Consider the following 23,925-nt stretch of genomic DNA (forward strand, 5'->3'; position numbering starts at 1 on the left):
GACTAGACTTAAAGAGGAGACTAGTGATACTAAATATTATGAGCGAACCCAGTAGTGAGGTGGAAGTCAAGATCAAGATGAGGTGACAGTCAAAGTCAGGGTGAGGTTGAGGTGACAATCAAGGTAAGAGTATAAGCAGATGACCAAGTCACTCTCACTAAGACTCAGCTCCTCACTCCTCAACGCTAAGACATTCAGTACAGAGTCGATCAACTTTAAAGCTGGTCGGACTTAAGGGCCTTAGTGCTCTACACCTCAGTTCCTAGACACACAGAATAAATCTGATCGGCCCAAGGGCTGGTCGGGTTTATAGGGCATAGTTCCCTCTCTTGCAGCACTAAGATAATTCTCAGCATATGGTCGGTCAACCTAAGCGCTGGTCAGTTTTACAGGGCATAGCTCCCTACCTCTCAACATATGTCTGATCGGCCCAAGGGCTAGTCAGGTTTACAAGGCATAGTTCCCTATCTTGCAGTACTAAGGTAACTCTCAGCATATGGTCGGTCATCCCAAGCGTTGGTCGGGCTTACAGGGCATAGCTCCATATCTCTCAGCATATGGTCGGTCAATCACAACGTCTGTCGGGCTTACGAGGCTCAATGCCCCGACTTATATATAAGGCAAATGTATGAGGCAATTCTTAGTATAAACTTGGTCGGTCTAAGAATTGGTTGTACTTAAGGGACTTAGTTCCCCATTTCTATTGTCAGTCTCCCATCATACAGCCCGTCGACTATTAGGTCAGTCGGACTATCTACAGGGGACAACATTGTCAGTGAATTGTAACAACCTATCAGAGAATATTCTGCTTCTATAACATATACATGTGTGATGGAACCTTCCTCGATGGATGACTATACATTTTCCATCACTTAACATTCTAACGGCATATTCTGTCAACTGTCTCATTGATGGTAGAAGTTATAAGAAGCGATTCATATACCAATAACAGAAGATTGCTCAGAGGATGACTACACATTTTCTAGGTTGTACATATTCCATCACCAGACATATTGTGACACCAAATATTTCCTGTCATCTCATTATTATGAAGGTTATGAGAGGCAACATAAAAGGAGGGTTTCTCTCTGTTGGCGAGGTACGCAAAAAATATTCTCACGCTTTACATTGCACATATGCATCTCCTGTTCAGTAGCTTTTCTACTTTTTGTTCGACCACCGTTAGGGGTGTAATCGAGCCGAGCCGAACTCTTGAATGTTTGAGTTTGGCTTGTTTATAATCGAGCTGAGCTCGAACTTTATTTAACGAATATATTCATGGCTCACGAGCTTATTTGAACTTTTATTGAGTTTAAATGAGCTTAATAAATATAAATTATAAATTTAAATATTCATTAAAAATTAAATTATATATTTAGAGAAAATTATAATACTCTTATTAAAATTTATAATTTTATTCTAATAAATAAATTTAATATATATGTTTAATATAAAATCTATAAATTCAATATCAAAACTATTATTTTTTTATTTAAAAGTTGATTCATGAGTTTAATGAACATGTTCACGAGCTAATAAGCCGACTATTGTGAAACTTGAGTTTGATTTATTTATCTTAACGAGCCTCATTAAACGAGCTCAAACGAGCTTTTATTGAATCGAACTTCGAATAACGACTTGGTTCATTTACACTCTTAGTCATCATTCTAATTTGAATATTGGAGGGTCTGTACTGAAGATCCTCTCCATGATTCTCACTCTATCGTTCCTTTTACCCTCTCTTTGATATATATAGAGGAATCATTTTATTTTCAGTTCAAAATCTTCTCCCAGTCAGTAGTACAATTACGTTACCTAACGCGGCATCACCCTCACTTTCAAACAGATCAGCGGCGCTGGTCTCGTCATACTCCTCCTGGCCGCCCAAGGCTCCCTCGGAGTCACCGAAGGCATCCGCGCCCGCCGCAGTTGGGACCCTTCCAAAGTTCTGACCACGGAGAAGAATCTCTCCAGAAAGCTCCCAGCGTGTCCCCAGCTTCTCACCCAGAAGCGGAGGCTTATTCCCTTGCCACCTCCCCCTCCGCCGCCGCGCCGGAAGGAGATGCAGAGACTCCGGCCTCCACCAAAGATAGAACCTCACCGGCAGCCGCGCCTGGTCCAGCGGGCGGGGAGAGCAACGAGGAGCACAGCGAAGCAGCCCCGCTGCGGCGTCAGCCTTCGGCAGAGTCGCGCTAGCGGCGCTCGCTTTCTAAAAGCCCCGCATCATTGTGAAAGGGAGGTCGATCAGTCAACGTGAGAAGGCTGCTGTTGGTAATTAAAAGCTAACAATCTCGTGTTTGATGCGATTATCAATGGCAAAGGGAATTATATCGTTTAGCTATTTTTTGAAAAGAAGATGTTTGAAGTATTTAAATCAACCGAAACACACACAAATCTTCAGAAAATAAATCATTTCCTCCAATAAGATGCTTCAAATTACAAGTCTTCATCTCAACAACAATATTTTCATATGTTCATGGTCACTGTAAACACACAATCAGCTCGACATTTCTGAGATGATCTGAAGAGAAGGGCGCCAATGTCTCCCTCTCACTTTAACCTCTGTGATGGTCCTCTGCCCACCCCTCTCTTGCTTTGCTATCTGTTCATTTCAATAACAGAATAGTGAGAAAAACAAACACACTCGAAATGCTTGATCTTGACTTGACTGATTTGTTCTACTTCCAATCTGCTGAGAAAGCATCATGTACCTCACATCTTGTTTCTGAATCCTCTCCTGTTCCTTCTCTTATCTGTTGCTCGTGTCCCTGTTTCCTCACCAATTCAGCTCGGCTCTTCTTCAGTTTCTCGTGAGCCTTTGCGATTTCTGACAAAGAAGATAATTTTTTGAAAGAGAGAGAAAAAACAAAATTGAAAAGTGTAGAAATGAATAAGAAAGAACCTTGGGAGGTGACGAGCCGGTAAACCCGGCCGAGCAGGAGCACGTCCTTGGCACCGAGCAGCCTCACCCTGGTGACCCGACCGCCGTCCTGCCGCTCCTCCGCCGGGGCGCAGAGCGTGACGAGGGCCACACGGTGGCCCGGGTTGCTCCTCATGACCTCCGCGGCGATCGTCGGGCAGTGCAGCCTCTCCACCTTCCCTCCGGGGTGTTGGATCACCACCGCCGCCGCATCGGCGGCTGTCTGGCAGTTTCCCATCGCTCCTTCTCCTACTGCTTCCCTTCTCCTGACGGAGGAAACTGCATGCCTAAGGAAGAACGGAGCATTCGACCGACTGCAGCTGCTGCATGCCTTGCGCTGCTTTGATTGTCTTATTTAATGAGAAAGGAGGCAGAGACTGGCTCAAAGCTCTTTACGCGATTATAATATATGAACAAATTAGGCAGAACGAGCCAATTGGCAATGTGATGGATGAGGAGGAAGGAGATGAATTAGAACATAAACATTGCAATATGATCTCATCATCTAGAATCCAATATGATCTCAAAATAGGACAATTCAAGAACAATGGAGGCCAATTCAATTGGGAAAAATAGCTGAAGCAAATCGAAGTTGAGGCCAATTCAAGAACAAACAATCATTTGGGAAAAATAGGACAAAAGAACACACTGGAACTTGGCACAGAGATATGTGAGAATCTTTATACCAGTGATTGTCTCCATCTCTAAGACTTGGTCTGACATTATAATTAAGATGCTTAGGAATTTTAGTGTTAATCCAGTTTTGTTAGGTTTAGGATCATAAAATAAACCTAAAACATGTCAATTTACTACTAAAAAATAACACATCAATTCAAGAAATTAAATCATATTGGAGTAGCAATTCGATTTTGAATCTTGATTGAATTGTTCAGTTTAGTTTCGGTTTAAAATTTTTTTTTTTATGGTATCCACCCCTATTTTGTAGACTTTCATTGATAGAAGTCTAAGAACAATTATTGGCCTTCTCACATAAACTGAAATGCTATTCTTTATTTAAAAAAGACTAACCATTCCATGAATCTTTTCGTTAATTTTATTTATGTAAACTCTTTAACTACAACGAATAATTTCAGGTAATTGTTTATAGGTTTAAAAAATTAATTTCCTTAATTTTGTATGAACTTGTATATCTGTGTTTTGACATAACATTACAAAGAAATAAATAACTCTCAGATTCAGTGAAAGTACATTTTGTGCTCTATATTTATTTATTTTATCATCAGCATAAAGAAATGATTATATTTTAGACAGCAAATTGATCATTGCCTCTAAATTGTATAAACAGAGAACTGGTACAAGACACCAATTTAGTGGCATACAAATGCTTGCAGGAAACCTAATCAAGATAAGTTGAACACTTCATACATCATTCAAGAAGATCAAATATTCCTATTCATTTTTATGGCTTGAATAAATACTGGATTAGAAGAATAAGCCCCACAAAAGTAAACACCAAAATGATGTACTCGCAGCTCTTTCTACCTGCCCGAATTGTTGATGCCCTTCAAATGTTTACCTGCTAATAGCAACTTGTAAGTATTTTTCATAAATCGTCAGAACTAGAGTACCAACAACAAATTAGATAGAAGGTAATAAAAGCCTAAGGATAAAAAAGAAAATCCAGATGATTGTTCGATAACAAGTAAATGAAACAACATATAAATAGCATGTCAAGTTTTGCAAAGCACAATTCCAGGACTTGAAAACTCAACCGCTAGTTTTTAACAATCTTCATCGTGGAACATACAAATCTTGAAGATGTTTGTGTCATACTGTGTTAGTTTGTAAATATTATGCAAGATTCATTGTAATACAGGTAACACAAAGGGCTGATGGTTTACACAGGGTGGATAGGCATTCATGATAACCGAAGATTAGTTTCAAAGCCAAGCTGATGGAATAGTATTGGTTTTGGTAAAAATGATAGATTAACCACACAGCGAACTGTAATATGGAATTTATTTAACAGAAAAAGGAAACATTTTGGGTCATATAATAGAAGTAAACATTATCCCAAACCACACACCAACAAAACCAGAGGAAAGGGACTTCCATAAATAGCATGCCAACCCACACCCCAACACCTAGGTTCAAAGATTCAGTTGTCACAACTGTGTAAGTCCATCTGTTCTTTCTTCCACCAACCTAGTTTCTTCCAAACTTGTTTTCTTTCTTTGTCTAACTTATCTTTCCACCCACTATTTCATGGCCACCATGCACATGATCAAATCAGAGTCAACCAACTTTGCAACTCTAGGCTGATTTCACTTTTTATCATCCAGTGAAGAAAGGGACTTGAAAAAATAAAGAGGAAGAAATCTTCCCAAAAATTGATGAGTCGGAATCAATCAATTTTGACCAACTCAGGTGATATGAAAGAAATAACAAATTTGAGATTTGGAATTGTCTTTGGTAATAATCTTGTCTTGGGCATTGGTATCTTATAATTTGGTAGTAATTTAATATGTATTCTTTGGTTTGGTAAGAGTTTATTGAGATTATTGTCATTCTCAATGGTATTTCTTTCCTTGTTTGTCAAAAATGAACCCGACCCGACGACCCAACTTCGGTTGACCCGAAAAAAATCAAGTTCGGGTTGAAGCATTTTCGGGTTAAAAATGCTTCAAGTTGGGTTGACCCGGGTTGACCTAAATATAGGGTTTAGTGGGTTTTTTTTATTAAATCAAATTTTATTTTGAAAATTAAGATGTTTTTATATATATTAATATCAATGTTAGTATAATATGATGAAGTATTGAGATAAAAGCAAAGAATTACAGGAAAAATAGTCAAAAAATAAATATTTTGAATCGGATTTTCGGATTATCCGGGTTGGGTTCGAGTTGGTTGGGTTTGGGTTTAGGGGTTTCAGGTTGAATTCGGATTTGGGTCGGGTTCGGATTGGATTTTTTTTTAAAAAAAAATCAACCTGACCCGATCCCGATCCGATCCACATGAATTGACACTTTTATTTGTTTGGTAGGTGTTGAGTCTAAAAAAGAATCGTCATCTCTACTTATTTTTCAACTTTTGATTAATAAAATTCCCCTTAGTCTTTTTATGACTTCTCTTTCTCTATGTGAGATAGTTATTCCTCCATCAATTTCAATCCAATCTTGTGTGCCATTTATCGTTCTGCATCATCAGGTGAAGGATTAAATCCACATGAGTGGACTCAATCCGATCATTAAAGAACTAAACCTCAAATAAATGATCTAATGTTTGATTGTATATAAAGGAGGTTTGGATTAAATAGATGTGGATTCAATGTGTAGATCTAATAATCCGGTTCATTAACATTGATGGAATGTCAATGATGGATGGGCTTTAAGGTGGGATCATGATGGGTTTGGTATATAAGGGAAGAAGCTCTCTAATTTGGGCATCATCTTGATCTTATATCAAAAAAGTTTTCTTGAGTTTCTTCTTCCTCCTCTCTTCCCCGTTAAAAAGTGTAGGATCAAAAAGAATTTAGATATCTCCACAATGACATGATATTGTCCACTTTGGGCCTAAGCCCTCATGGTTTTGCTCTTGGGCTCTACCCAAAAGGCCTCATGCCAATGGAGATATCTTTTCTCTTATAAACCCATGATCTTTCCCATGTGTTTCCAATATGGGACTATGTTTGCAACCTTGCAACCCCAATAATCCCCCCCTCAAACAAAGGACCATAGGCTTCCAACATCCGATCCTTGACCCACCAGGTCTTCCTGCCCCTCGGTCCACCCGACCTACTAGGACTTCCTTGCCTAGTCGCAACTAGGACTTCCTGCCTGGTGTCTGGTCCTCTTGATCCGAACATAGGAGCCCCCACTTTCTTTGTTCGAGGTCAATATTGTACCCACATGGCTCAATCAGACCATAGCTCTTGTGCACAGTCGGCAGTTAAACCTTCTGGCGGACGCAGTCCGGACTCTGATACCAATTGTAGGATCAAAAAGAATTTAGATATCTCCACAATGACATGATATTGTCCACTTTGGGCCTAAACCCTCATGGTTTTGCTCTTGGGCTCTACCCAAAAGGCCTCATGCCAATGGAGATATCTTTTCTCTTATAAACCCATGATCTTTCCCATGTGTTTCCAATATGGGGCTATGTTTGCAACCTTGCAACCCCAACAAAAAGGACTAAGGTTGCCGCCCAATCCTGCACAAGATCATTCAACGCTTGCAAGCTCGACTAAGCAAAGCAAGGAAGAACGTGGAGACTCCTAAATTCTTCCTCGCTCTGCTTAGTCAAACTTATACTATCACCAAAGCAAAAACTATTAGGGACGCTAGGAGTATTACCGTAGAGTGATGCATATCCATACTTAGGGTGGAAGCTCACAAATTAAGTTAAATTTCTAAGTCATGCGCATAGTGTGTCGGCCCAAAGGAAGGGGCACTATGTAGTCGATTAGAAGTATTGTGAGTAATGCTAGACAACATAAGTTAACTAAGGAAGCTCATGAATAAAGTAACATGCGCATAATGCGTCAGATCAAAGGAAGGTGAGTTATGTGACAACTGAAGGTGATCATTAGTTATTTAGAGAGTAACAATTTAATCCAAAGACTTAATATAATGCTGCACTAGATATCTCAACTAATGCTCATAAAGTTGCATCTTTTGTTTCTTACATTATGTTACTACACAACTATAAAGATACATGCTTTGTTTAGTTGAATTAAGCTATGTTCTTTGCTTTTATTTATGTAGTGCTCTCAATGTCTGCTAACTTGAACAACATCCCTATGCTTATTAGCATAAACTCTAGCAATGGAAAGAGCATATAACAACATTGTTTGGCTGCATAAATCTAGCCTTTATTTTAGGCATGATTGCCCTACACTTTTGACTAGTGATTCCACTGCGGATCAAAATGTGATCTTTGACAAGTGGAAGCGATCAAATCGCATGAGTTTAATAATTATGAAGATGTCTATTTCGAAATCACTTAGAGGTTCAATTACTGAGAATAAAGATGTTAAGACCTTCATTAGGAAGTTAGCAAACTGATTCGCCTCAAAAGAAAAGATCGAAACTACTACATTTCTCACGAAGTTAATGTCCATGCGGTATAACGGAAAGGGTAATATTAGAAAGTACATCATGAAGATGTCAAACTTGGTTATAAGGCTTAAAATATTAAAGTTAGATATGTATGAAAGTGTAGTTGTGAACCTTATCCTAATCTCCCTGCCTACATAGTTAATTGCCTTTAAGATAAGTTACAACACTCAAAAAGAGAAGTGGACATTAAATGAGCTCATAGCTAAGTGTGTACAGGAAGAAGAGAGATTAAGAAATGACACTCGTAATGCTCACTTTGCACCCTCATCTCAGCATTCGAACTAGAAAAAGAGAAAAAATAAAAGATAAACAATTTGCAATAACCGGGTAATAAGGTGCAAAAGCAACAAGATCCGAATACAATTTATTTTTTTTATAAAAAGAAAAAGAAGGATTGCCTCAAATACGTCAACTGACGTTTAAGAAATGTATACTTCCCAACTTTGTCAATTCAGAAGTCAACCTTAGCTACTGTACCTTATAACACTTGATGGATAAATATGGATGTAACTATTGACAAAAGTGTAACTATGCAAGGTTGCCTTAAGAGCTGAATGTCAATTGCTGCTGAAATATTCATCTATACAAGAATTGGCAAGAAGACAAAAGTAGAGACGAATTGTGTCTTTAGAGTTTATTTAAGGAACAATGTACTTTTGAATTTGAAAAATACATTTGTAGTGTTGTTTTAGACGGAACTTAATTTTTATTTCATGTTGGGATAAATCTAGATGCACTTGTTCATTTGGAAATGAAAAGTTTTGTATTTTTCGAAATTCTATATTGTGTGGCACTGGTTCATTAATAGACAAACTATACAGATTGAACACTGAAACTCAAACGGATAATATTGTGATGCATAGTAGAGGTGTAAAGCGTGGTGTGATAAATGAGAATTTATCCATGTTGTGACATAGGCGTTTAGGGCATATCTCTAAAGGGTTTAAGGCAAGAGTAATGGAATGAGAGCTTATATATACAGATATATTCCCTAGGGGTTCTTGAATGATCAAGCATACTTTGTAAGCTTCATAGATGAGTATTCCTGATACGGATACACATACTTTATTCATGAAAAGTCGCAATCCTGGATATGTTTAAAACCTTCAAAGTCGAAGTTGAAAATCAACTTGACAAAAAGATTAAGGTCATAAGATTAGACCGTGGTGGTGAATACTATAGTAGATCTGACGGATCCTGGGTCATTTGCAGATTACCTTACAAAGTGTGGAATCGTGGCGCAATACTTAGCAAAATGGTGTAGTCGAGTGACGAAACCGGACTCTAAAGGGCATGGTGAGAAGTATGATTGTATTGTCTTCTATACCGAAGTCATTATGGGGTGAGACACTCAAGATTGTGATTCACTTACTCTGTTCCTAGTATGGCGATAACAAAAACCTCATACAAGTTGTGGACAAGTAGAGCGCCTAGTCTTAGGTATCTACATGTCTGGGTTGTTCAGTTGAGGCTAGGCCTTATAGGCCTAATCAAAGTAAATTTGACTCAAGAATCGTTAGCTGTCATTTTACATAATACTCTGAAAACTTAAGAGGTTTCAAGTTTAACAACCCCCTAAGTAGATCCTTTTTCAAGACGGGAAATACCAATTTACTGAGGATAGTGGGAGCACTGAAGTTAGGAAAATATCATTTGAGGTGAATATTGGTGATCTTGATATAATACTACTGATGCAATTGATAGTGAAATGGTTACCATTCCACATATAATCGAAGTTGTAGATCCAGAAGGGGGAGTTGATCATGATATTTCCATATCCCCTCTAATTCAATTGGAAGGTACGTCATATCAAATAGAGATATTCCCTCCTACGGTTGAGAATGACTCCGAACCATCTTAAAATTAAATGCTACTAAGGAGATCCATTAGAGAGAGGATATCCTCGTGATTATGTATATCTCCAAGAGCATGAGTTTAATATAGGGTTGGGAGATAATCCCACATCATTTCAAGAAGTCAAACAATGCCCTCATTTGTAAAAATGGATCGATGTCATAAGGGAAGAGATGAAGTCTATGGCGGACAACGATGTTTGGGAACTTGTCGAATTGTCTAAAGGTGTGAAACTTGTTGGTTGTAAATAGATAAAACCAAATGGGATTCATATGACAATATCGAAAAGTATAAGGCACACCTAGTCGCCAAGAGATTCACTCAGAAAGAGGACATTGATTATAAGGAGACTTTTTCGCCGGTTTCGACGAAAGATTCACTTAAGGTAATTATGACACTTGTCGCTCATTATAACCTAGACCTACACCAAATGGACATTAAGACTGCGTTTCTCAATGGAAATATTGAGGAAACTATATACATGGTGCAACGGAAGAACTTTAAACCGAGAGATTTAAAGCACCTAATATGTAAATTAAGAAAGTTCATTTATGGTTGAAAGCAGACATCCAGTCAGGAAGTTTGATTAAGTGGTTTCTTCATACTGTTTCAAGGAGAATCCAATTGATCGATGTTTGTAAATTAAGTTCACTAGGAGCAAGTTTATTATACTTGTTTTCTATATAGATGATATATTGCTTGCAAGCAATGATAAGTTTCTATTGCTAGAAACTAAGTTATTTCTATCCAATGAATTTGAAATGAAGGATCTGGTGATGCATCCTTTGTCTTAGACATATAGATTGTTTGTGGTCATTCAAGGTGCACACTTGGACTATCACAAAAAGTCTATATACAAAAGGTGCTCATTTGGTCTGACATGAAGAATTGTGCTCCCGACGACACTCTTGTATCAAAGGATGATAGACTTAGCTAGCAACAATGTTCACGTCATGAACTTGAGATTAAGGAAATGCAGCAATTCCCCTAAGCATCGACAGTAAAGAGTTTGATGTATGCTCAGGTATGTACACGTCTGAATCTTACGTACATTGTGGAGATGTTGGCCAGATATTTGAGTAACCTGGACCAAAGCATTGGAAAGTTGTCAAGGGGGTTATGTGGTATTTGTAAAGAATGAAGGATTACATGCACCAGAGATCAGGTCATCTGGAGATCATTAGATATTCATACTTCAATTTTGCTAGATGCTTAGATAGCAGAAGGTCCACCTAGATTATGTCTTTATGTTGGCAGGAAGGGTTATATCATGGAAAAGCGTCAAACAAACGTTAATAGCTAATTCCACTATGGAGGCCGTGTTTATTAAATGTTACGAAGCTTCCAACCACGAGATATGGATGTGGAGCCTTATCACAAGTCATTGGAGGCATTGACAGGTAGGATCAATAATAAAGCGAATTATATTCTAAGATCAACCACAGTTTGTCGAAATCTAAACACATCGACATAAAGTTTCTAACAATTAAAAAAAGAGTTCAGAATGATCAAATTATGATAAAGCATATAAGGGCAGATTCTATGTTAGCGGATTAGCTCACCAAAGCTTGTCACCCAAGGTGTTTCATCATCATGTGTTGAATATGGGGTTCTTCCTTTTGATGCGGTAATCATTTTGTAAGAATCTATATTTGTGTGATGCTCTATATTAATTAACACATGTATTTTTAGTTTATTGTACATACTAAAGTTTTTACATGTGTATGAAGTTTTAACTCTCTAAACATATGGACATCATGATCTACTATTGTGATTTTGCATATGGTTTTATAAATATGATGTGAGACTCTATTTACTATTGTGGTTTTGTATATGATTTTATAAATACAAGTCATATGGATGAATCATGTTTTACCACTGTGATTTAGCATAAGATTTTGGTAAATATAATTTGGACCTGATTTGGGTCGTAAGGACTTATTGAGAATGGGCATCACATTTCGTGTCATTCATGTACTACACATCCACATTTGATTTATGTCGTTAATAATATTAAAACTATGATTATTGGGTCTTGTTATAGTTATAGTAACTCTGCCTTCTTTAGTCATATATTAATTAATTTAATGGATCAGATTGTTTAAAGGGATATTTAACTCATAAAGTTTTAGCATGTTGAGCTCAACTAAAGGGTTGTGGTGTATAAGAGATCAAATATAGCCCAACTGGGAGATTGAAAGATTAAATCCACATGGGTGGACTCAATTCGATTAAGTCCACATGGGTGGACTTAATCTCCATAAGATGGACTTACACTTGATTAACACACAATTAATTGTCATTAAGGAACTAAACTCCAATTCAGTGGTCTAATGCTTGATTGCATATAAAGGGGTTTTGGATTAAATGAATGTAGATTCAATGTATAGATCCAATAATTTGGTTCATTAACATTGATGAACTATTAATGATGGATGGACTTTAAGGTAGATGGTCCATGCATGATGAGCTTGGTATATAAGGGAAAAAGCTTTCTAATTTTGGCATCATCTTGATCTTGTATCAAGAGGGTTTTCTTGAGCTTCTTCTTCCTCCTCTCTTACCTATTAAGAAGGACCTAAGGTTGTCGCCCAATACTGCACAAGATCATTCCGCGCTTGCAAGAACTCAGGCAACAAGTAAGAAGCGATGGATTCAAGTTAGCCCATTCATTCGTTGTTTCGGTTTTCAGTTTTGCCTTATTGATGTCTGATAGCTAGATCCGGTTATTGATGCATGATTGATTAAGTTCCATGTATCTATTATTGCTTTCACTAGGCTGATTTCAAATCATCATTAGTGAAGGAAATAACTTAAAATCATACAGGGAACAAATTTTCATCAAGACCAATCGTAGCATTAGAAAATTGTTTAGAAGTCATAGAGGGTCATTAAGACTGAATGTATCCAACAGCCTTGATGGTTGAATAAAACACGAAATAGGCAGTGCTATAATGAGAATTGTCTCATGAACTGACTTCTAAGCATAGATTTGCTCACTTAGTTCTATTAGTTAATTGGCAGACTTAGAACTCTTTTCAATTCAAACATTACAGCTTCAGGTGATTGTACATCTAGAGAGGCTCACCAAATAATTATCTAGTAGTTTGATCTTCTTTATTGATAATTTGTGCACAATCTATCCTCCATGTCAAGAAATTTAATGTTGGTGAACCGAAATCATGCAATAAGAACATAAGCATGCTTAGCAACCCTAGGCAGAGAGACAATGCCATCAACCTTTATGATCATTTAGAGCATTCTAGAAGCAAAAAAGAAAAATGCTACTTAAGCACAATGCAGAACAAGGACATGCAGAATTCATGAAAAAAATAGCGTTATATGCTGAAAACTTTAACAACAAGAAGATCAATGATAATTGTCAAGTTCTAAACTTCACAAATATATCCACCTTTATGAAACAATGAAGCTAAAGGTCTTACTGAAACACATAGAACATCCATGTTAATATGGAAAACATGAACAAAATGGAAGCTTTTTAGAACGCGATGTGAATTCATAGGATTTTAATAACTCATCAAAGAGGTACTTTAAAGTGGTTTCAAAGATCGGAGAAACTTTACTAAAAGACACTGAACTTATAAGTTAACTCTCCATGACAGGGAATTTGTGAATGTATCATGCAAGATACGATTTTGATGCCCTAGTTGGAAAAGTAACGCTGGCATACCTCAAGATTCAGAATTGCTTCCGAGAGGGAAGGAGAATATCTCCTGCACAGGGGAGAACTCGACGAGTCCGATGTCCATGGCGTACCCGGAGACAGGCAGCTTGAGGTCCCGAAGGATGCAGAAAGCGTCAGCGATGCGGTTCCGTGGCACATCCTGGGCGACGGAGCAATGTGGAACCCAGGAATCAGGGCGGAACTCCTCGGGCGGTTCGATCCCTTCCTTGCGAAGGGCGTCGCACACCTGGGAGTGGAGGTGGAGGAGGGCGGCGGATGGGGTAGGGGCGAGGAATAGCACGCCTCCTCCTCCTTTTCCGGCGTCTGAGGGGGAGGTGGAAGGGAAGGCGCCGACGGATGAAAGGGAGAGGGGGAGGGGGTCGAGGCGGGCGGCGAGGGTTCGGATGGGGAGCTGGAGGCGGAGCGGATCGAGGGAAGGAACGGAGAGAAGGGTGAGATGGGGGCGGGCTGAGATCTCGATGAGTTTGGTGCTGATCTGGCGGCGGGCGAGGACGTTCCACGCCTTCAGCACCTGGTTCTCCAGCGCCGGATCGAAGTACAACTCCACCGCGTAACCCTTTTGCTGCTGCTGCTGTCCCGTCACTGCCTCTGCTGCCGCCGCCGCTGCCGCCTCCGATTCGCCCTGCCCCTGAGCCATCGCGTCGCGCTAGAGCAGATCTCACTTCGACGCGGCCTCTTCTCAAAGTTTCTTCCTAGCGACCAAAAAAAACGAAAAGAAAGAAAAATTAATTTTGCTCCCCAAATTTGATTTGTAAATCTTGGTAAATCTAGAGAAGAGTAGAATGTCAAAAGAGTACTCGAAAAGAAACCTATTGAGATGAACTCCTCGTCCAATGAAACGAAGGTAACAACTTGAGTATGAGGCGGAGGTGAGAAATGGTTGAAGAGGATAGTGCTTCGAGGTGGGCCAGGCACTCCCACTAGATTCGCAGATTTCCGTTTCTAGCTCGTCCGGTTTAGATTGAATCTAGTGCTAGTGAAAACTACTTAACACCAAAAAAACATGAAATTTATAAATGAAGCCTCTTTTATGAACCCAACAAGGTATAATTTTCAAACCATCATACAGTAAATGACAAAGAGCCAAGTCATAAACACATGATCAATAACTTTAATGATGCTCCTCCTCTCTTATTAAGAACGTGGTGGTTGGGATCCCACTTCAAGTTTTTTTCCTTGTCTTTTCACGTGTTCATGATTTGCATCAAATGAACAAAACCAATGTAAATGCTACCAAATTTTGACAACTATTATTGAGTCACCTTCCATGTGACTTGTGAGGGATGGCGACCTCTTAATAGTTTGGTTAGCAAGAATTCATGGTGCCATGCAACCTATTAGTCGAATTTATTATTTTAAGTGAGAACGATCTAATAAAAAATAAAGAAAACTTCATTTTATTTCTCAAAACTTTGCTTTGCTTAATTAGTAAATAAGTAAAGAGGTCATAAGAATAGCTAAACAGCTCATAAGAATAAGAAAACCCTCCAAGCCACCACCTCTATTTCAAATTGGTCCCCAAAATAGAAAATGATTGGACGCGCCGTGGGACCCAACAGGAACTGAAGAGCTACGCTGGATCGGCCGTAGATATCTAGATCGTACGATGGATGTTCCGTCGCATAAGATCCCTGTATGCGCTGTTGTTCCTCGAGTGATCTGTCACCGCAAATCAAGCGGAGATCGTCGATCTGTGGGAACGTGAATCTTGAAGCAATGGCCCGAGGGCTATAAAAGAGGAAGGCGATGAAGGCGATGATGGGGAAGCTCGACCCCATCGGGACCGCTGGTTTCCGCCGTTTTTGCTTTTCTCGCCGGCGCCTCCCGATCTCACTCGCTCGGCCGCGATGGTCTGAGAACTGCCGGATCCGATCGTCTCGTCGGTTGTTATCTTCTTTGTGACTGAGATTTTTTATCGGCAGACTGGAACTTCTCCTTTTTTTTAATGGGATCTCTTATCCCGGACGCTTCTTTTGCGAGTTTGTGGAGTTAAGGTCGGAAAATAATTCGATTTTGTAGCAATTCGACAAGAAATATTCTTTATTGGACTATTCGGTACATCGTGGATTCATAGGTATGCTCGTTTTGACCAGTATTGTTTTTTTTTTTTTGTGTGTGTGTGTGATATTTCTTTTCAATTTGTTATGATATTAGAGGGATGTTGAATGAAAAGATGGTTTTTTTGGCTAATTTTTCGTTGAACAATCTTTTACCTGGGGTAGAACTAGGACGAATTTAATCTGTCAAGGAAAAGTTGCTCGTTTGACCAGTGGGTTGATTTTTTTTTTTTAATTGTTTCAGCGGATTCGAAAGGGATATTCTTATCTCGATCGCTTTCCTGTATCTAGATCGTTCTGAGAGCAAGTTTTGTGGGGCGATTCCACCAAATTTGGGCTTTTCCCCCTGTAACATAGATGTCTATGGCTTTTAAACGTTTTTCTTTCTGGATTTGGGGCGGGAAAGATCAGGAATCCCCCAATTCACCACTCAACACTTCTGATTTCCCCTCTGGATCCAAGGAACTGGATTGCTTGAGGTTTCCGCCAGTCAGTGGACCTAGGGCAAGGTCAAATTCAAGAAGAGTTAAGAAAAGGTGGCAAAGCCGTGAAGAACGGCGGATCGATAAGGAGTATGATATTGTTCTTGTGCCATCAGATGGTGGATGCATGTCAGGGTCGGAGTCTGATGATTCTGATTGGTCTATTGGGTGGTTGGAACCTCATGGCCCTGAGTTTCAGAACGATTCTGAAACGGAGAACAGCTTCTCAGTCTTGGTACGGTGCTACGGACGTGGTTGCTCTGCGGAGGCAAAGAACTCCAGATCTCATGTCCTGGGAGCAATCAACTATGTTGAGGATGATCTTTCTGGTAAGAAAACTAGTGTTTCTTCTTTCACATACATTATCTCTTTTTTCCATGTTGCTTTGACTAGACTGTTTATCTTTAGATCTCATTCCTTTGATTGCGTTTGTATTTCGTCTAGCTTAGTTGATTTATATTTACATTTTGGTACATATGAATTGCTATTTTCTTATTTCCTTTTGCTAAGAAGTTATTCAGCATGTTCTTTTTTTAGTTTGTATCCTTTGATATGCTCTATTTTAGTTCTATATTACAAGACATAGTTTGGCTTATATGTCAATTGTGTGACTCTCAGCTGGTCATTGTTCAATTTCGTTTGATTTGAATAACAGTAGGGCTATAAAGAAGGTTTCTTCATGTTCCTGTTCCAAGGATTCAATCTTGTTTATCATCTTGTTAATAAGCTACTATCTATTTTGTTACAATCTTCAGATGGCATGTCGAGCTATGAAGTTAACAACCTATAGCTGTTATTACTTAGCTATATTTACCTTGGTGATTCTTGATAAATTTTTATAGTAAACATGGCTATAATTCTCACTCCTGCTGTGTAGTCTAAATGTCTCAATCCTCAAGTGTATCGCTCAGTTGTTGAAGGCCCTTTGCTATTCATTATTATGCTTAGATCAGCCGACATAAGCCAATGGCTAGTAACTGATTCTTAGCATATCTTGTTGGACATGGTATCAGCTCATTATGTATCACTCCTGCTGTGTAGTCTGAATGTCAAGTTTATGGTCCTGTCGCATCAATGTTTTTGGCTATTTATTATCATCTATCAGAAGCCAATGTTCAGTAACTGATTTTTAGCTCCTTTTATCGGACATGATGTGAGCTCATTATGTATCACTTCTAAATTGGATCTGTTGCTGTATTCTTCTTGCTGGAAGTAGCTGGATTTCCTGATTTCTTTCTTCCTTGCTCTGTGGACACAGACAATAGTTTATCGTTTATTTTTACCTGATATTCTTCTTTAACACGATGATCATATTTGTTGCTAGAACGTAGTCACTGCTTTAAAAACCCAGTTCAACAGGTATGCATTTTCTGTTTCAACCCAAACTAGATTGGATTCTGATTCCAGGTTCAGCTGGCTGGTCCAGTTTGTTTGTAAGATCAATCACAACTAGTTATTTGTAATTGATTTTCCACAACATTTTCTTGATCTTTCCTTTCGTGACTCTTACAATGCTACAAAATTGATCTCTTGAACTTTATACTAGTATTATCTCACTCTTGTTTTTACTGGCACAGATGGCTACAAGCGTATGGAAGAATGGCTTTCTTCCCTTTGAAGGCGCCTGACTTTGTAAATACTACTACGCAGCTTGGCTTTGTGAGTTCTTAGTATAGACCATAAACTCAGAAAAAGGGAAAACAAAAAACAAAATTTCAGTTTGAAAGAAGTAGAATCATGAAGCAATGGGTTTTCTTGGTGCATAAATTTCCTACTAGAGAACATTTGCTTGGTGATGATGTTTTGGAAGGAAATTGTTTCTTACCCCACAAAGATGATCAGAGAAGTTAATTCAGACAAACAGCTTCAAACTTTTATAAGGTACAATTCATTTTACATTGCGATAGTTGAAAGTAGGAATTGTCCGGTAACAGCTTTGCAACCTTGTGAAGCTTGAGATTATTTTGCAAGGGGGCTGGTGAAGTTAGGAATTGTTTCATTCTTTTATCCCCTTATTTTCTGCATCCAGTTGAGGATTTCGACCATTGCAAAATGTACATAAAGCTTGTAAATATGACTTAAAACACCAATGTGAATACCTGCTATCCTTTGCAAATTTTGTTGTAAATAGAATATGCTTTAGGAAGGCCAAGCTTCACCTCCCTGTAAGATTGAATTCTTATTACTTCAAGGTTTCTTTTATTGTCGAATTTGTTTGTTTCTTCTTCTGAGAAGCTTTAGTTTAACATGAATTTATGCATTTGTAGTCTAGTTTTGGTGGACAACTTATAGCTTCTCAAAAGTGTAGAACTTGTTTTGTCCACTTGAACTCTTTCAACATAATTCCAAGCAATTTTAAGAACAATTGCAAGTTAGTAAGAGATATGCGTCTCATAATTGCGTGCAGTAGGGCAGCAGGAGTCTCTTGAGCTTAATTGCGTGGATTGAGAACCACATCTAGTCATATCTCTCAACTGGAAGATTAAATGGGAAAGTAACACATGTGGTTCTGCATGATTTGTGTAAACAAGCCATGTGTTCCTAAACAGCGACATGATTTTTTGTTTCCAATTCTGTGTGGACAGTTTCCTGTTCTTAACAGCAACACCTGAAAAAGGTTGAAGGTCATCTGTCAAGGATAGCTCTGATCCTCCCATCCGATTAGCTCCAATTCATTCTGGTTTTATTTTCTATATGAATAAAGCCAGAATAAAGGAAAAGTCTGAAGAAGAAAATATAAAAAACAAATAAAAAATTCTTGATCCTTTTCTACTCCCAACTATCTAAGTCAGCCTGTAATTCCTAACTAGTATAGTCTACACAATCTCTTTTACTCTTTACAATGATGAAAAAAAGGGACTAAAAATCAAGCATCAGGTTTGCAAGAGATGTATTGGCGAAGTAAAGAGCCAGAGAACACTAAGGGTGTGTTTGGTTCGGGATTATTCTTGATAACCTTGATTATCCATCCAAGGTTATCAATAAAAATCTTGTTTGGTTTAGGTATTCGATGATTCCCGAGTAATGTTCCATGCCCGACACGTCAGCAAAAGGGTCATGCAGTCCGGAATCGGAAAACCTCAGAAAATTAAGGGTGCGTTTGGTTTGCACCATTTTTATTTTCATTTTCTGAAAAATACGCGTTTTCTAGAAAACAGAAAATGACTTTTTGTCATTATTTGTTTTTCTAGAAAACGATAGCCAAATTTTTAGAAAACGCGCGTAGAAAACGCAAACCAAACACCGTTTTTCAGAAAACGCGCGTTTTCCAGAAAATGAAAATGGAAAACGCGCGTACCAAACGCCCCCTAAGGTTTTTTTTGATTCCGGGGTTAACGAATTTTTTTTACCAAAAATACCCTCCGATAAGAAAAAATATGAAAAAAAGAGAAAAAATGTAAAAAAATATTAAAAAATGTAAAAAAAAAATGTTTAAAAAAATTTAAAATTTAAAAATTTATTTTTTAAAAAAATAAATAATTAAAAAAAATTAAAAATATAAATTTTAAAAATAAAAAATTTTAAAAATATATAAAAATTTAAAATTTAAAATTTAAAAAAAATTAAAAAATTAAAAAATAAAAATTTTTTAAAAAATTATAAAAATAAAAAAAATAAATTAAAATTAAAATTTAAAAAATGTAAAAAAATATATATAAATATAAATAATATAAAAACATTAAAAAATAAAAAAACACATAAAAAAGTAAAAAAAAAAAATACAGAAAAAAGAAAAGTAAAAAAACATAAAAAAATAAATAATAATAATAATAATAATATTATGTATAGTTGGTGTTATAACTGAGGGTAATACGGTAAAATATTAAACTAGGATATTCATTAAAACCTCCAAACAAACATATTTTTGTTGCATTACTTAAGTTGAACCAAACAGTATTTGGTTATATTTTATTCCCCATAACCTTAAATATGTGATTACCTGATAATCACGTAACTAAAATTATACATAATAATTTGAACCAAATACACCCTAAATACAAAACAACCATCCAGTCTTATACGCTGGTCGCATGGCACCGTACCTTACAACTACTTAGACACGTCCAACAACTCGTTGACTTGCCAACATTAAACTTAAACAAAGAAGATGAAGTGACAGTAGAACACTGCATTTTGATTTTAATTTTTTTTTTTCTGGTTCCAATTTCTTAGTGGAGGAGAGTACTTTCGACACGATCCAACCACTGAATCAGCAGCGCTGCCTCATGTTGCTGCTGCAGCAGTTTATGGTGGTGTCCTGTGAAGACACCATCACGACAGTGATTGTACCCCTTATCGCTCATGTCGTCCTCACAATGGATGCCGGCGTGGTGGCCCCCTGACTCCAGGAGTAAAGGCTCCACAGGGAGACGAGACTCTGGTTTGCCGGCAGATGCATTTCCACCGCTCCCTGTGCTCAGAAGGTCCTCCACCTTCTGGTGGATGCTCAGGGGCATTAGAAGATCATCAGTGGAGGAGGCTGCCTGATCAGCCGGGTTCAGTCTGCTCGGTTCAGATGCCCCCTTCTCAATTTCTTGCAGCTTTTCGAGCAGTAAGTTCACCTTCAAAGACATACAATGAACGATTTAGACTCCGTGTTGCACTTTTGAATATTTAGGATTACATATGAAAGTAGTGGGAAGGAAAAGGTAAAAACTTCATTCACCTAAGTAATTTCTTAGCATTTTGGGTTGAATTAAATTCTCTCTTCTTTTTAACATGGTATCAGCTCGTTCTCTCATCTGTGGCAATATCAGAGGTGGGGGAATTGGGACTCGATCTTATTATTTTTTCTTCGTTAAACTAGAACAGGGAAAGTAGTTCACCTGAGAACGCAAGTGTTCGTTGTCCTTGATAAGGGCGTCATGATCAATGAGGAGAGCATCGTAAGAGGCCTTGAGAAGATCGAGGTCACGTTCCACTTGTTTGTTCTTCCACCGTGCACGCCGATTCTGGAACCACACGGCCACCTGCCTCGGTTGCAACCCCAATTTCTTGGCCAACTCGCTCTTCCGCTCCGGCTCCAGCTTGTTCTCCTCCTCAAAGCTCCGCTCCAGCATGCGTATCTATTTTGCGACTTCATATGTGATCGATCAAACAATAATAATCTTTATGGAATGGAAGAACTGAAAGTAAAGTTACACAAAAGAACTTCCCGAAACATGAAAATATGTTTGTTGTTTTTTACTCTGCATTTATCACTGGGAAATATATGTTTTTGTATTTACTTGTGAGTTCATCAATTAGATTAGAGCCTAGAAGGCAACAAATTCACATCATTGCGTGTATGGGACCCTTCCTCATGGGCCCACATTATTTTCGAATGGAAAGGAAGGGAGTTAAACTATGTACAAAAACAGGGTTTCGTCGGAGTGCACTGCTTACCTGCTCCGACGTAAGGCGCCGCTTCTTCTCCGACGGAAACCCCTCGTAAATCTCGTACTTCGACGTGAAGAAAGGCCGGATCTTGAACGCCCCGCTCGCCTCCGTCGATCCCGCAACCGCCGACCTCAGCCCTTGAAATCCTAACATAGAACACTCGAAATCATGTGCTGGAATTCAGATACAAACGCAATTGGACAAAGGATTGGTGTAATTAGTACCTTGGAAGTCCGACTTGGCGCTGCCCAAGAGGATCAAGCCGCTGCGGGAGGAGGAAGTCGAAGGCGAATCGAAGAGCAGACGGCCGGAATCCATCCTCTGAACTGAATCGGAGCTGGGCGATGGTCAGATCTAGTTTCCCAAGTACGTATCCTTTCCTATTTACTCGTTCTAGATAGACTCTTACGGTACTCTTTATCTCTCGATTGCCGATCTGGAGATCGATCGGAGTAGATCGGTTTAAAAGAAGAAGAAGAAGACGATGATTGAGATAATCTTGTGTCGGAAGAAGCTGGTACTCCACAGAAGAGGGGTCGAAGTTTTCATGGGGTAGAGAGAAAACCCCATCATCCGGGTAGCGATCCGAGACACCACAGCCCTCACGTGCAAGGAAAGGAAGAAGAAGAAGAAGAAGAAGAAGAGAGCCTACAACACCACTTCCTTGCGGCAGAGAACCAAACAGTAGAATGAGGTAAAGGAAGAAGCGATCTGGACAGCGAGATTTCCTGGGGCATCGCCGGAACTTGAGATTCCGGCGAGAGAAGAGCTCGGCTGCGGAGTATTTCTGAAAACTTTGGGTTTATCTGAAAAAGCGCGACAGTGGAAGGGGCGGGAATTTATAGAGGGCGGATCTATGAAATGACGGAATTGCCCTTATTGGGAGACCAAATTGCCTAGGAAGAGTGGTTAAATGTCTCGTAAAAGTGCTTTAAACTTTTTTTTCTCGCGAAATACTTTATAAAAATTAAAAGTAATTGAGGGAAAGTGTTGAGATATTTTCTTTTTCCCTTTTTCAAAATTATAAAATAACACTTTTTATTGTGATATGATGAGTAAGATGCACATCCAGGCATAAACAAATATATATTTTTTACTTTATTTTAAAACACTTCAGTTCAGTTACGTGCAAAACAAACATAATAAATTTGCTGAGGGCCCTTCAATGATTGAAGAATATTATCAGTTATCTACATCCATCTACAATTATCATCAACACTAAACAAGTTCCTCATCAGCATTAATGGCCTAGTGTCTCATTTAAGATATTTTTGGAAGCCATAATTTACAGATGCCATGGCATTTATTAATAAGATAAAGACGACTGCGCCTGCGCCAAGAATTTATAATAAGCACTGATTCAATCAAATATGGCAAAAAAAGTTTTTGCCAAAAGAAGAAAAAATGTTGTTAATTAGATTCGGGTTGGAATACGAAGATCTGGTTGAAAGTATTTAGATTCTTTTTTTTAAGTGGCAGTTTACTGAATCACTTGAGAAGTTTAGTATTACTTAAATCACGTACTCAATTTTCGTAAATGCATAAACAAAACATAATCTAAATACTTTCAACCAGGGACAATTTCACGAACCTTGACGTACTTTTCGGATTAATATATATATATATATATATATATATATATATATATATATATATATATATATATAGTCTTGTTCAAGCGCTGAGTCGACGGACGCTGGGGACGTGACACGCTCCGCTGTCTCCGACTGGTGGTGTAGCTCTTCGACGATCCTACAAAGAAGCCGAGCCGGGAGGGGTTTCCCGGCGACGGCCCGCCGACGCTCAAGTCAAGCAACGAGAGAGGCAGTGTAACGAGGCTATAGTAGAGATGTATGCATACCTTCGTCGACGTCTGGGGGTCTTTATATAGGACCCCGGGGGAACGCGGACACGCTTCCCGATGCGTGCACGCTTTCCCAAACATACCTTAACGAGCTTGTGTCAGAAAAGTACCTCTGGCGCCATTCCGCAATCGTCCGAGCATATCCCGGATGTGACGGTGGAAGCTTCCACCGTATGATTCTGTGTACGGCTCGGCCGCCAACTTTGCTGCTTGTAGACGGCAGGTGTCTCGAGGATGATGTTATCCCCTGTCTCATTTGTCCTCTTGCGTTCTTTGTCTGTTCCAGGGCCAAGCGGATAGGCCGCTCGGCAGGCATATCACTTTTGCATCGGGCATACACTCGGATGAGACTGCTCCTGCCTGTGTTGCCTTGTGTACCGGTCGAACGGACAGCCCGCTCGACCCTTGAAGACTTTTTACCTCGAGCATCGGAAACCCGACCCCTAGTCGGGTTGTCTTTCTTTCGATTCGGGGGAGATTCTCGGCCGGTCGGCCAGAGGTGACCGGTCGTCGGCCTGCTTGTAATCCCTCAGGAATCCCTCGGCCTTTGACCTCCACGTGCCGCTGACCCTCTACCGACGA

At 38.9% G+C, this 23,925-nt stretch overlaps 3 protein-coding genes across 5 annotated transcripts; 1 reads left to right on the forward strand and 2 right to left on the reverse strand.

Moving 5' to 3' along the window:
- Positions 1–2,396: 2,396 nt before the first annotated feature.
- LOC122006377 lies at positions 2,397–14,289 on the reverse strand. Its single transcript, XM_042561857.1, has 4 exons — positions 13,547–14,289; positions 2,903–4,457; positions 2,712–2,827; positions 2,397–2,602 (listed from the first exon to the last, which is right to left on the reverse strand). The coding sequence occupies exon 1, from the start codon at positions 14,196–14,198 to the stop codon at positions 13,548–13,550; it is 651 nt and encodes a 216-aa protein (XP_042417791.1). The 5' UTR covers positions 14,199–14,289; the 3' UTR covers positions 2,397–2,602; positions 2,712–2,827; positions 2,903–4,457; position 13,547.
- A 1,033-nt stretch (positions 14,290–15,322) lies between these two features.
- LOC122006378 lies at positions 15,323–18,312 on the forward strand. 2 transcript variants are annotated; one of them, XM_042561859.1, is made up of 3 exons: positions 15,323–15,635; positions 15,863–16,429; positions 17,678–18,312. In XM_042561859.1, the coding sequence occupies exons 2-3, from the start codon at positions 15,976–15,978 to the stop codon at positions 17,716–17,718; spliced, it is 495 nt and encodes a 164-aa protein (XP_042417793.1). In that variant the 5' UTR covers positions 15,323–15,635; positions 15,863–15,975; the 3' UTR covers positions 17,719–18,312. The 2 variants fall into 2 exon arrangements, with proteins under 2 accessions (XP_042417793.1, XP_042417792.1); XM_042561858.1 differs by having other exon boundaries at positions 15,323–16,429.
- Positions 18,313–20,044: 1,732 nt separating this feature from the next.
- LOC122006379 (homeobox-leucine zipper protein HOX16-like) lies at positions 20,045–22,301 on the reverse strand. Of its 2 annotated transcripts, none has more exons than XM_042561861.1 (4): positions 21,704–22,301; positions 21,486–21,616; positions 20,927–21,166; positions 20,045–20,662 (listed from the first exon to the last, which is right to left on the reverse strand). In XM_042561861.1, exons 1-4 carry the CDS (start codon positions 21,795–21,797, stop codon positions 20,270–20,272), a joined length of 858 nt encoding a protein of 285 aa, XP_042417795.1. In that variant the 5' UTR covers positions 21,798–22,301; the 3' UTR covers positions 20,045–20,269. The 2 variants fall into 2 exon arrangements, with proteins under 2 accessions (XP_042417795.1, XP_042417794.1); XM_042561860.1 differs by having other exon boundaries at positions 21,486–21,625; positions 21,704–22,300.
- Positions 22,302–23,925: the final 1,624 nt, after the last annotated feature.

Source organism: Zingiber officinale, chromosome 7B (genome assembly GCF_018446385.1).
Source record: "Zingiber officinale cultivar Zhangliang chromosome 7B, Zo_v1.1, whole genome shotgun sequence".
In the NCBI taxonomy this organism is placed as follows: Eukaryota; Viridiplantae; Streptophyta; class Magnoliopsida; order Zingiberales; family Zingiberaceae; genus Zingiber; species Zingiber officinale.

Bases quoted from the DNA above. Each gene is read 5' to 3' on its own strand.
- LOC122006377 (XM_042561857.1), bottom strand. From the start codon at position 14,198: ATGGCTCAGGGGCAGGGCGAATCGGAGGCGGCAGCGGCGGCGGCAGCA.
- LOC122006379 (XM_042561860.1), bottom strand. From the start codon at position 21,797: ATGGATTCCGGCCGTCTGCTCTTCGATTCGCCTTCGACTTCCTCCTCC. The intron at 21,167-21,485 runs GTAAGCAGTGCA...GTCGCAAAATAG, and splicing joins GGCGCCTTACGTCGGAGCAG to ATACGCATGCTGGAGCGGAG. The intron at 20,663-20,926 runs GTGAACTACTTT...ATGTCTTTGAAG, and splicing joins ACGAACACTTGCGTTCTCAG to GTGAACTTACTGCTCGAAAA.
- LOC122006378 (XM_042561858.1), top strand. From the start codon at position 15,976: ATGTCTATGGCTTTTAAACGTTTTTCTTTCTGGATTTGGGGCGGGAAA. The intron at 16,430-17,677 runs GTAAGAAAACTA...TTACTGGCACAG, and splicing joins TGTTGAGGATGATCTTTCTG to ATGGCTACAAGCGTATGGAA.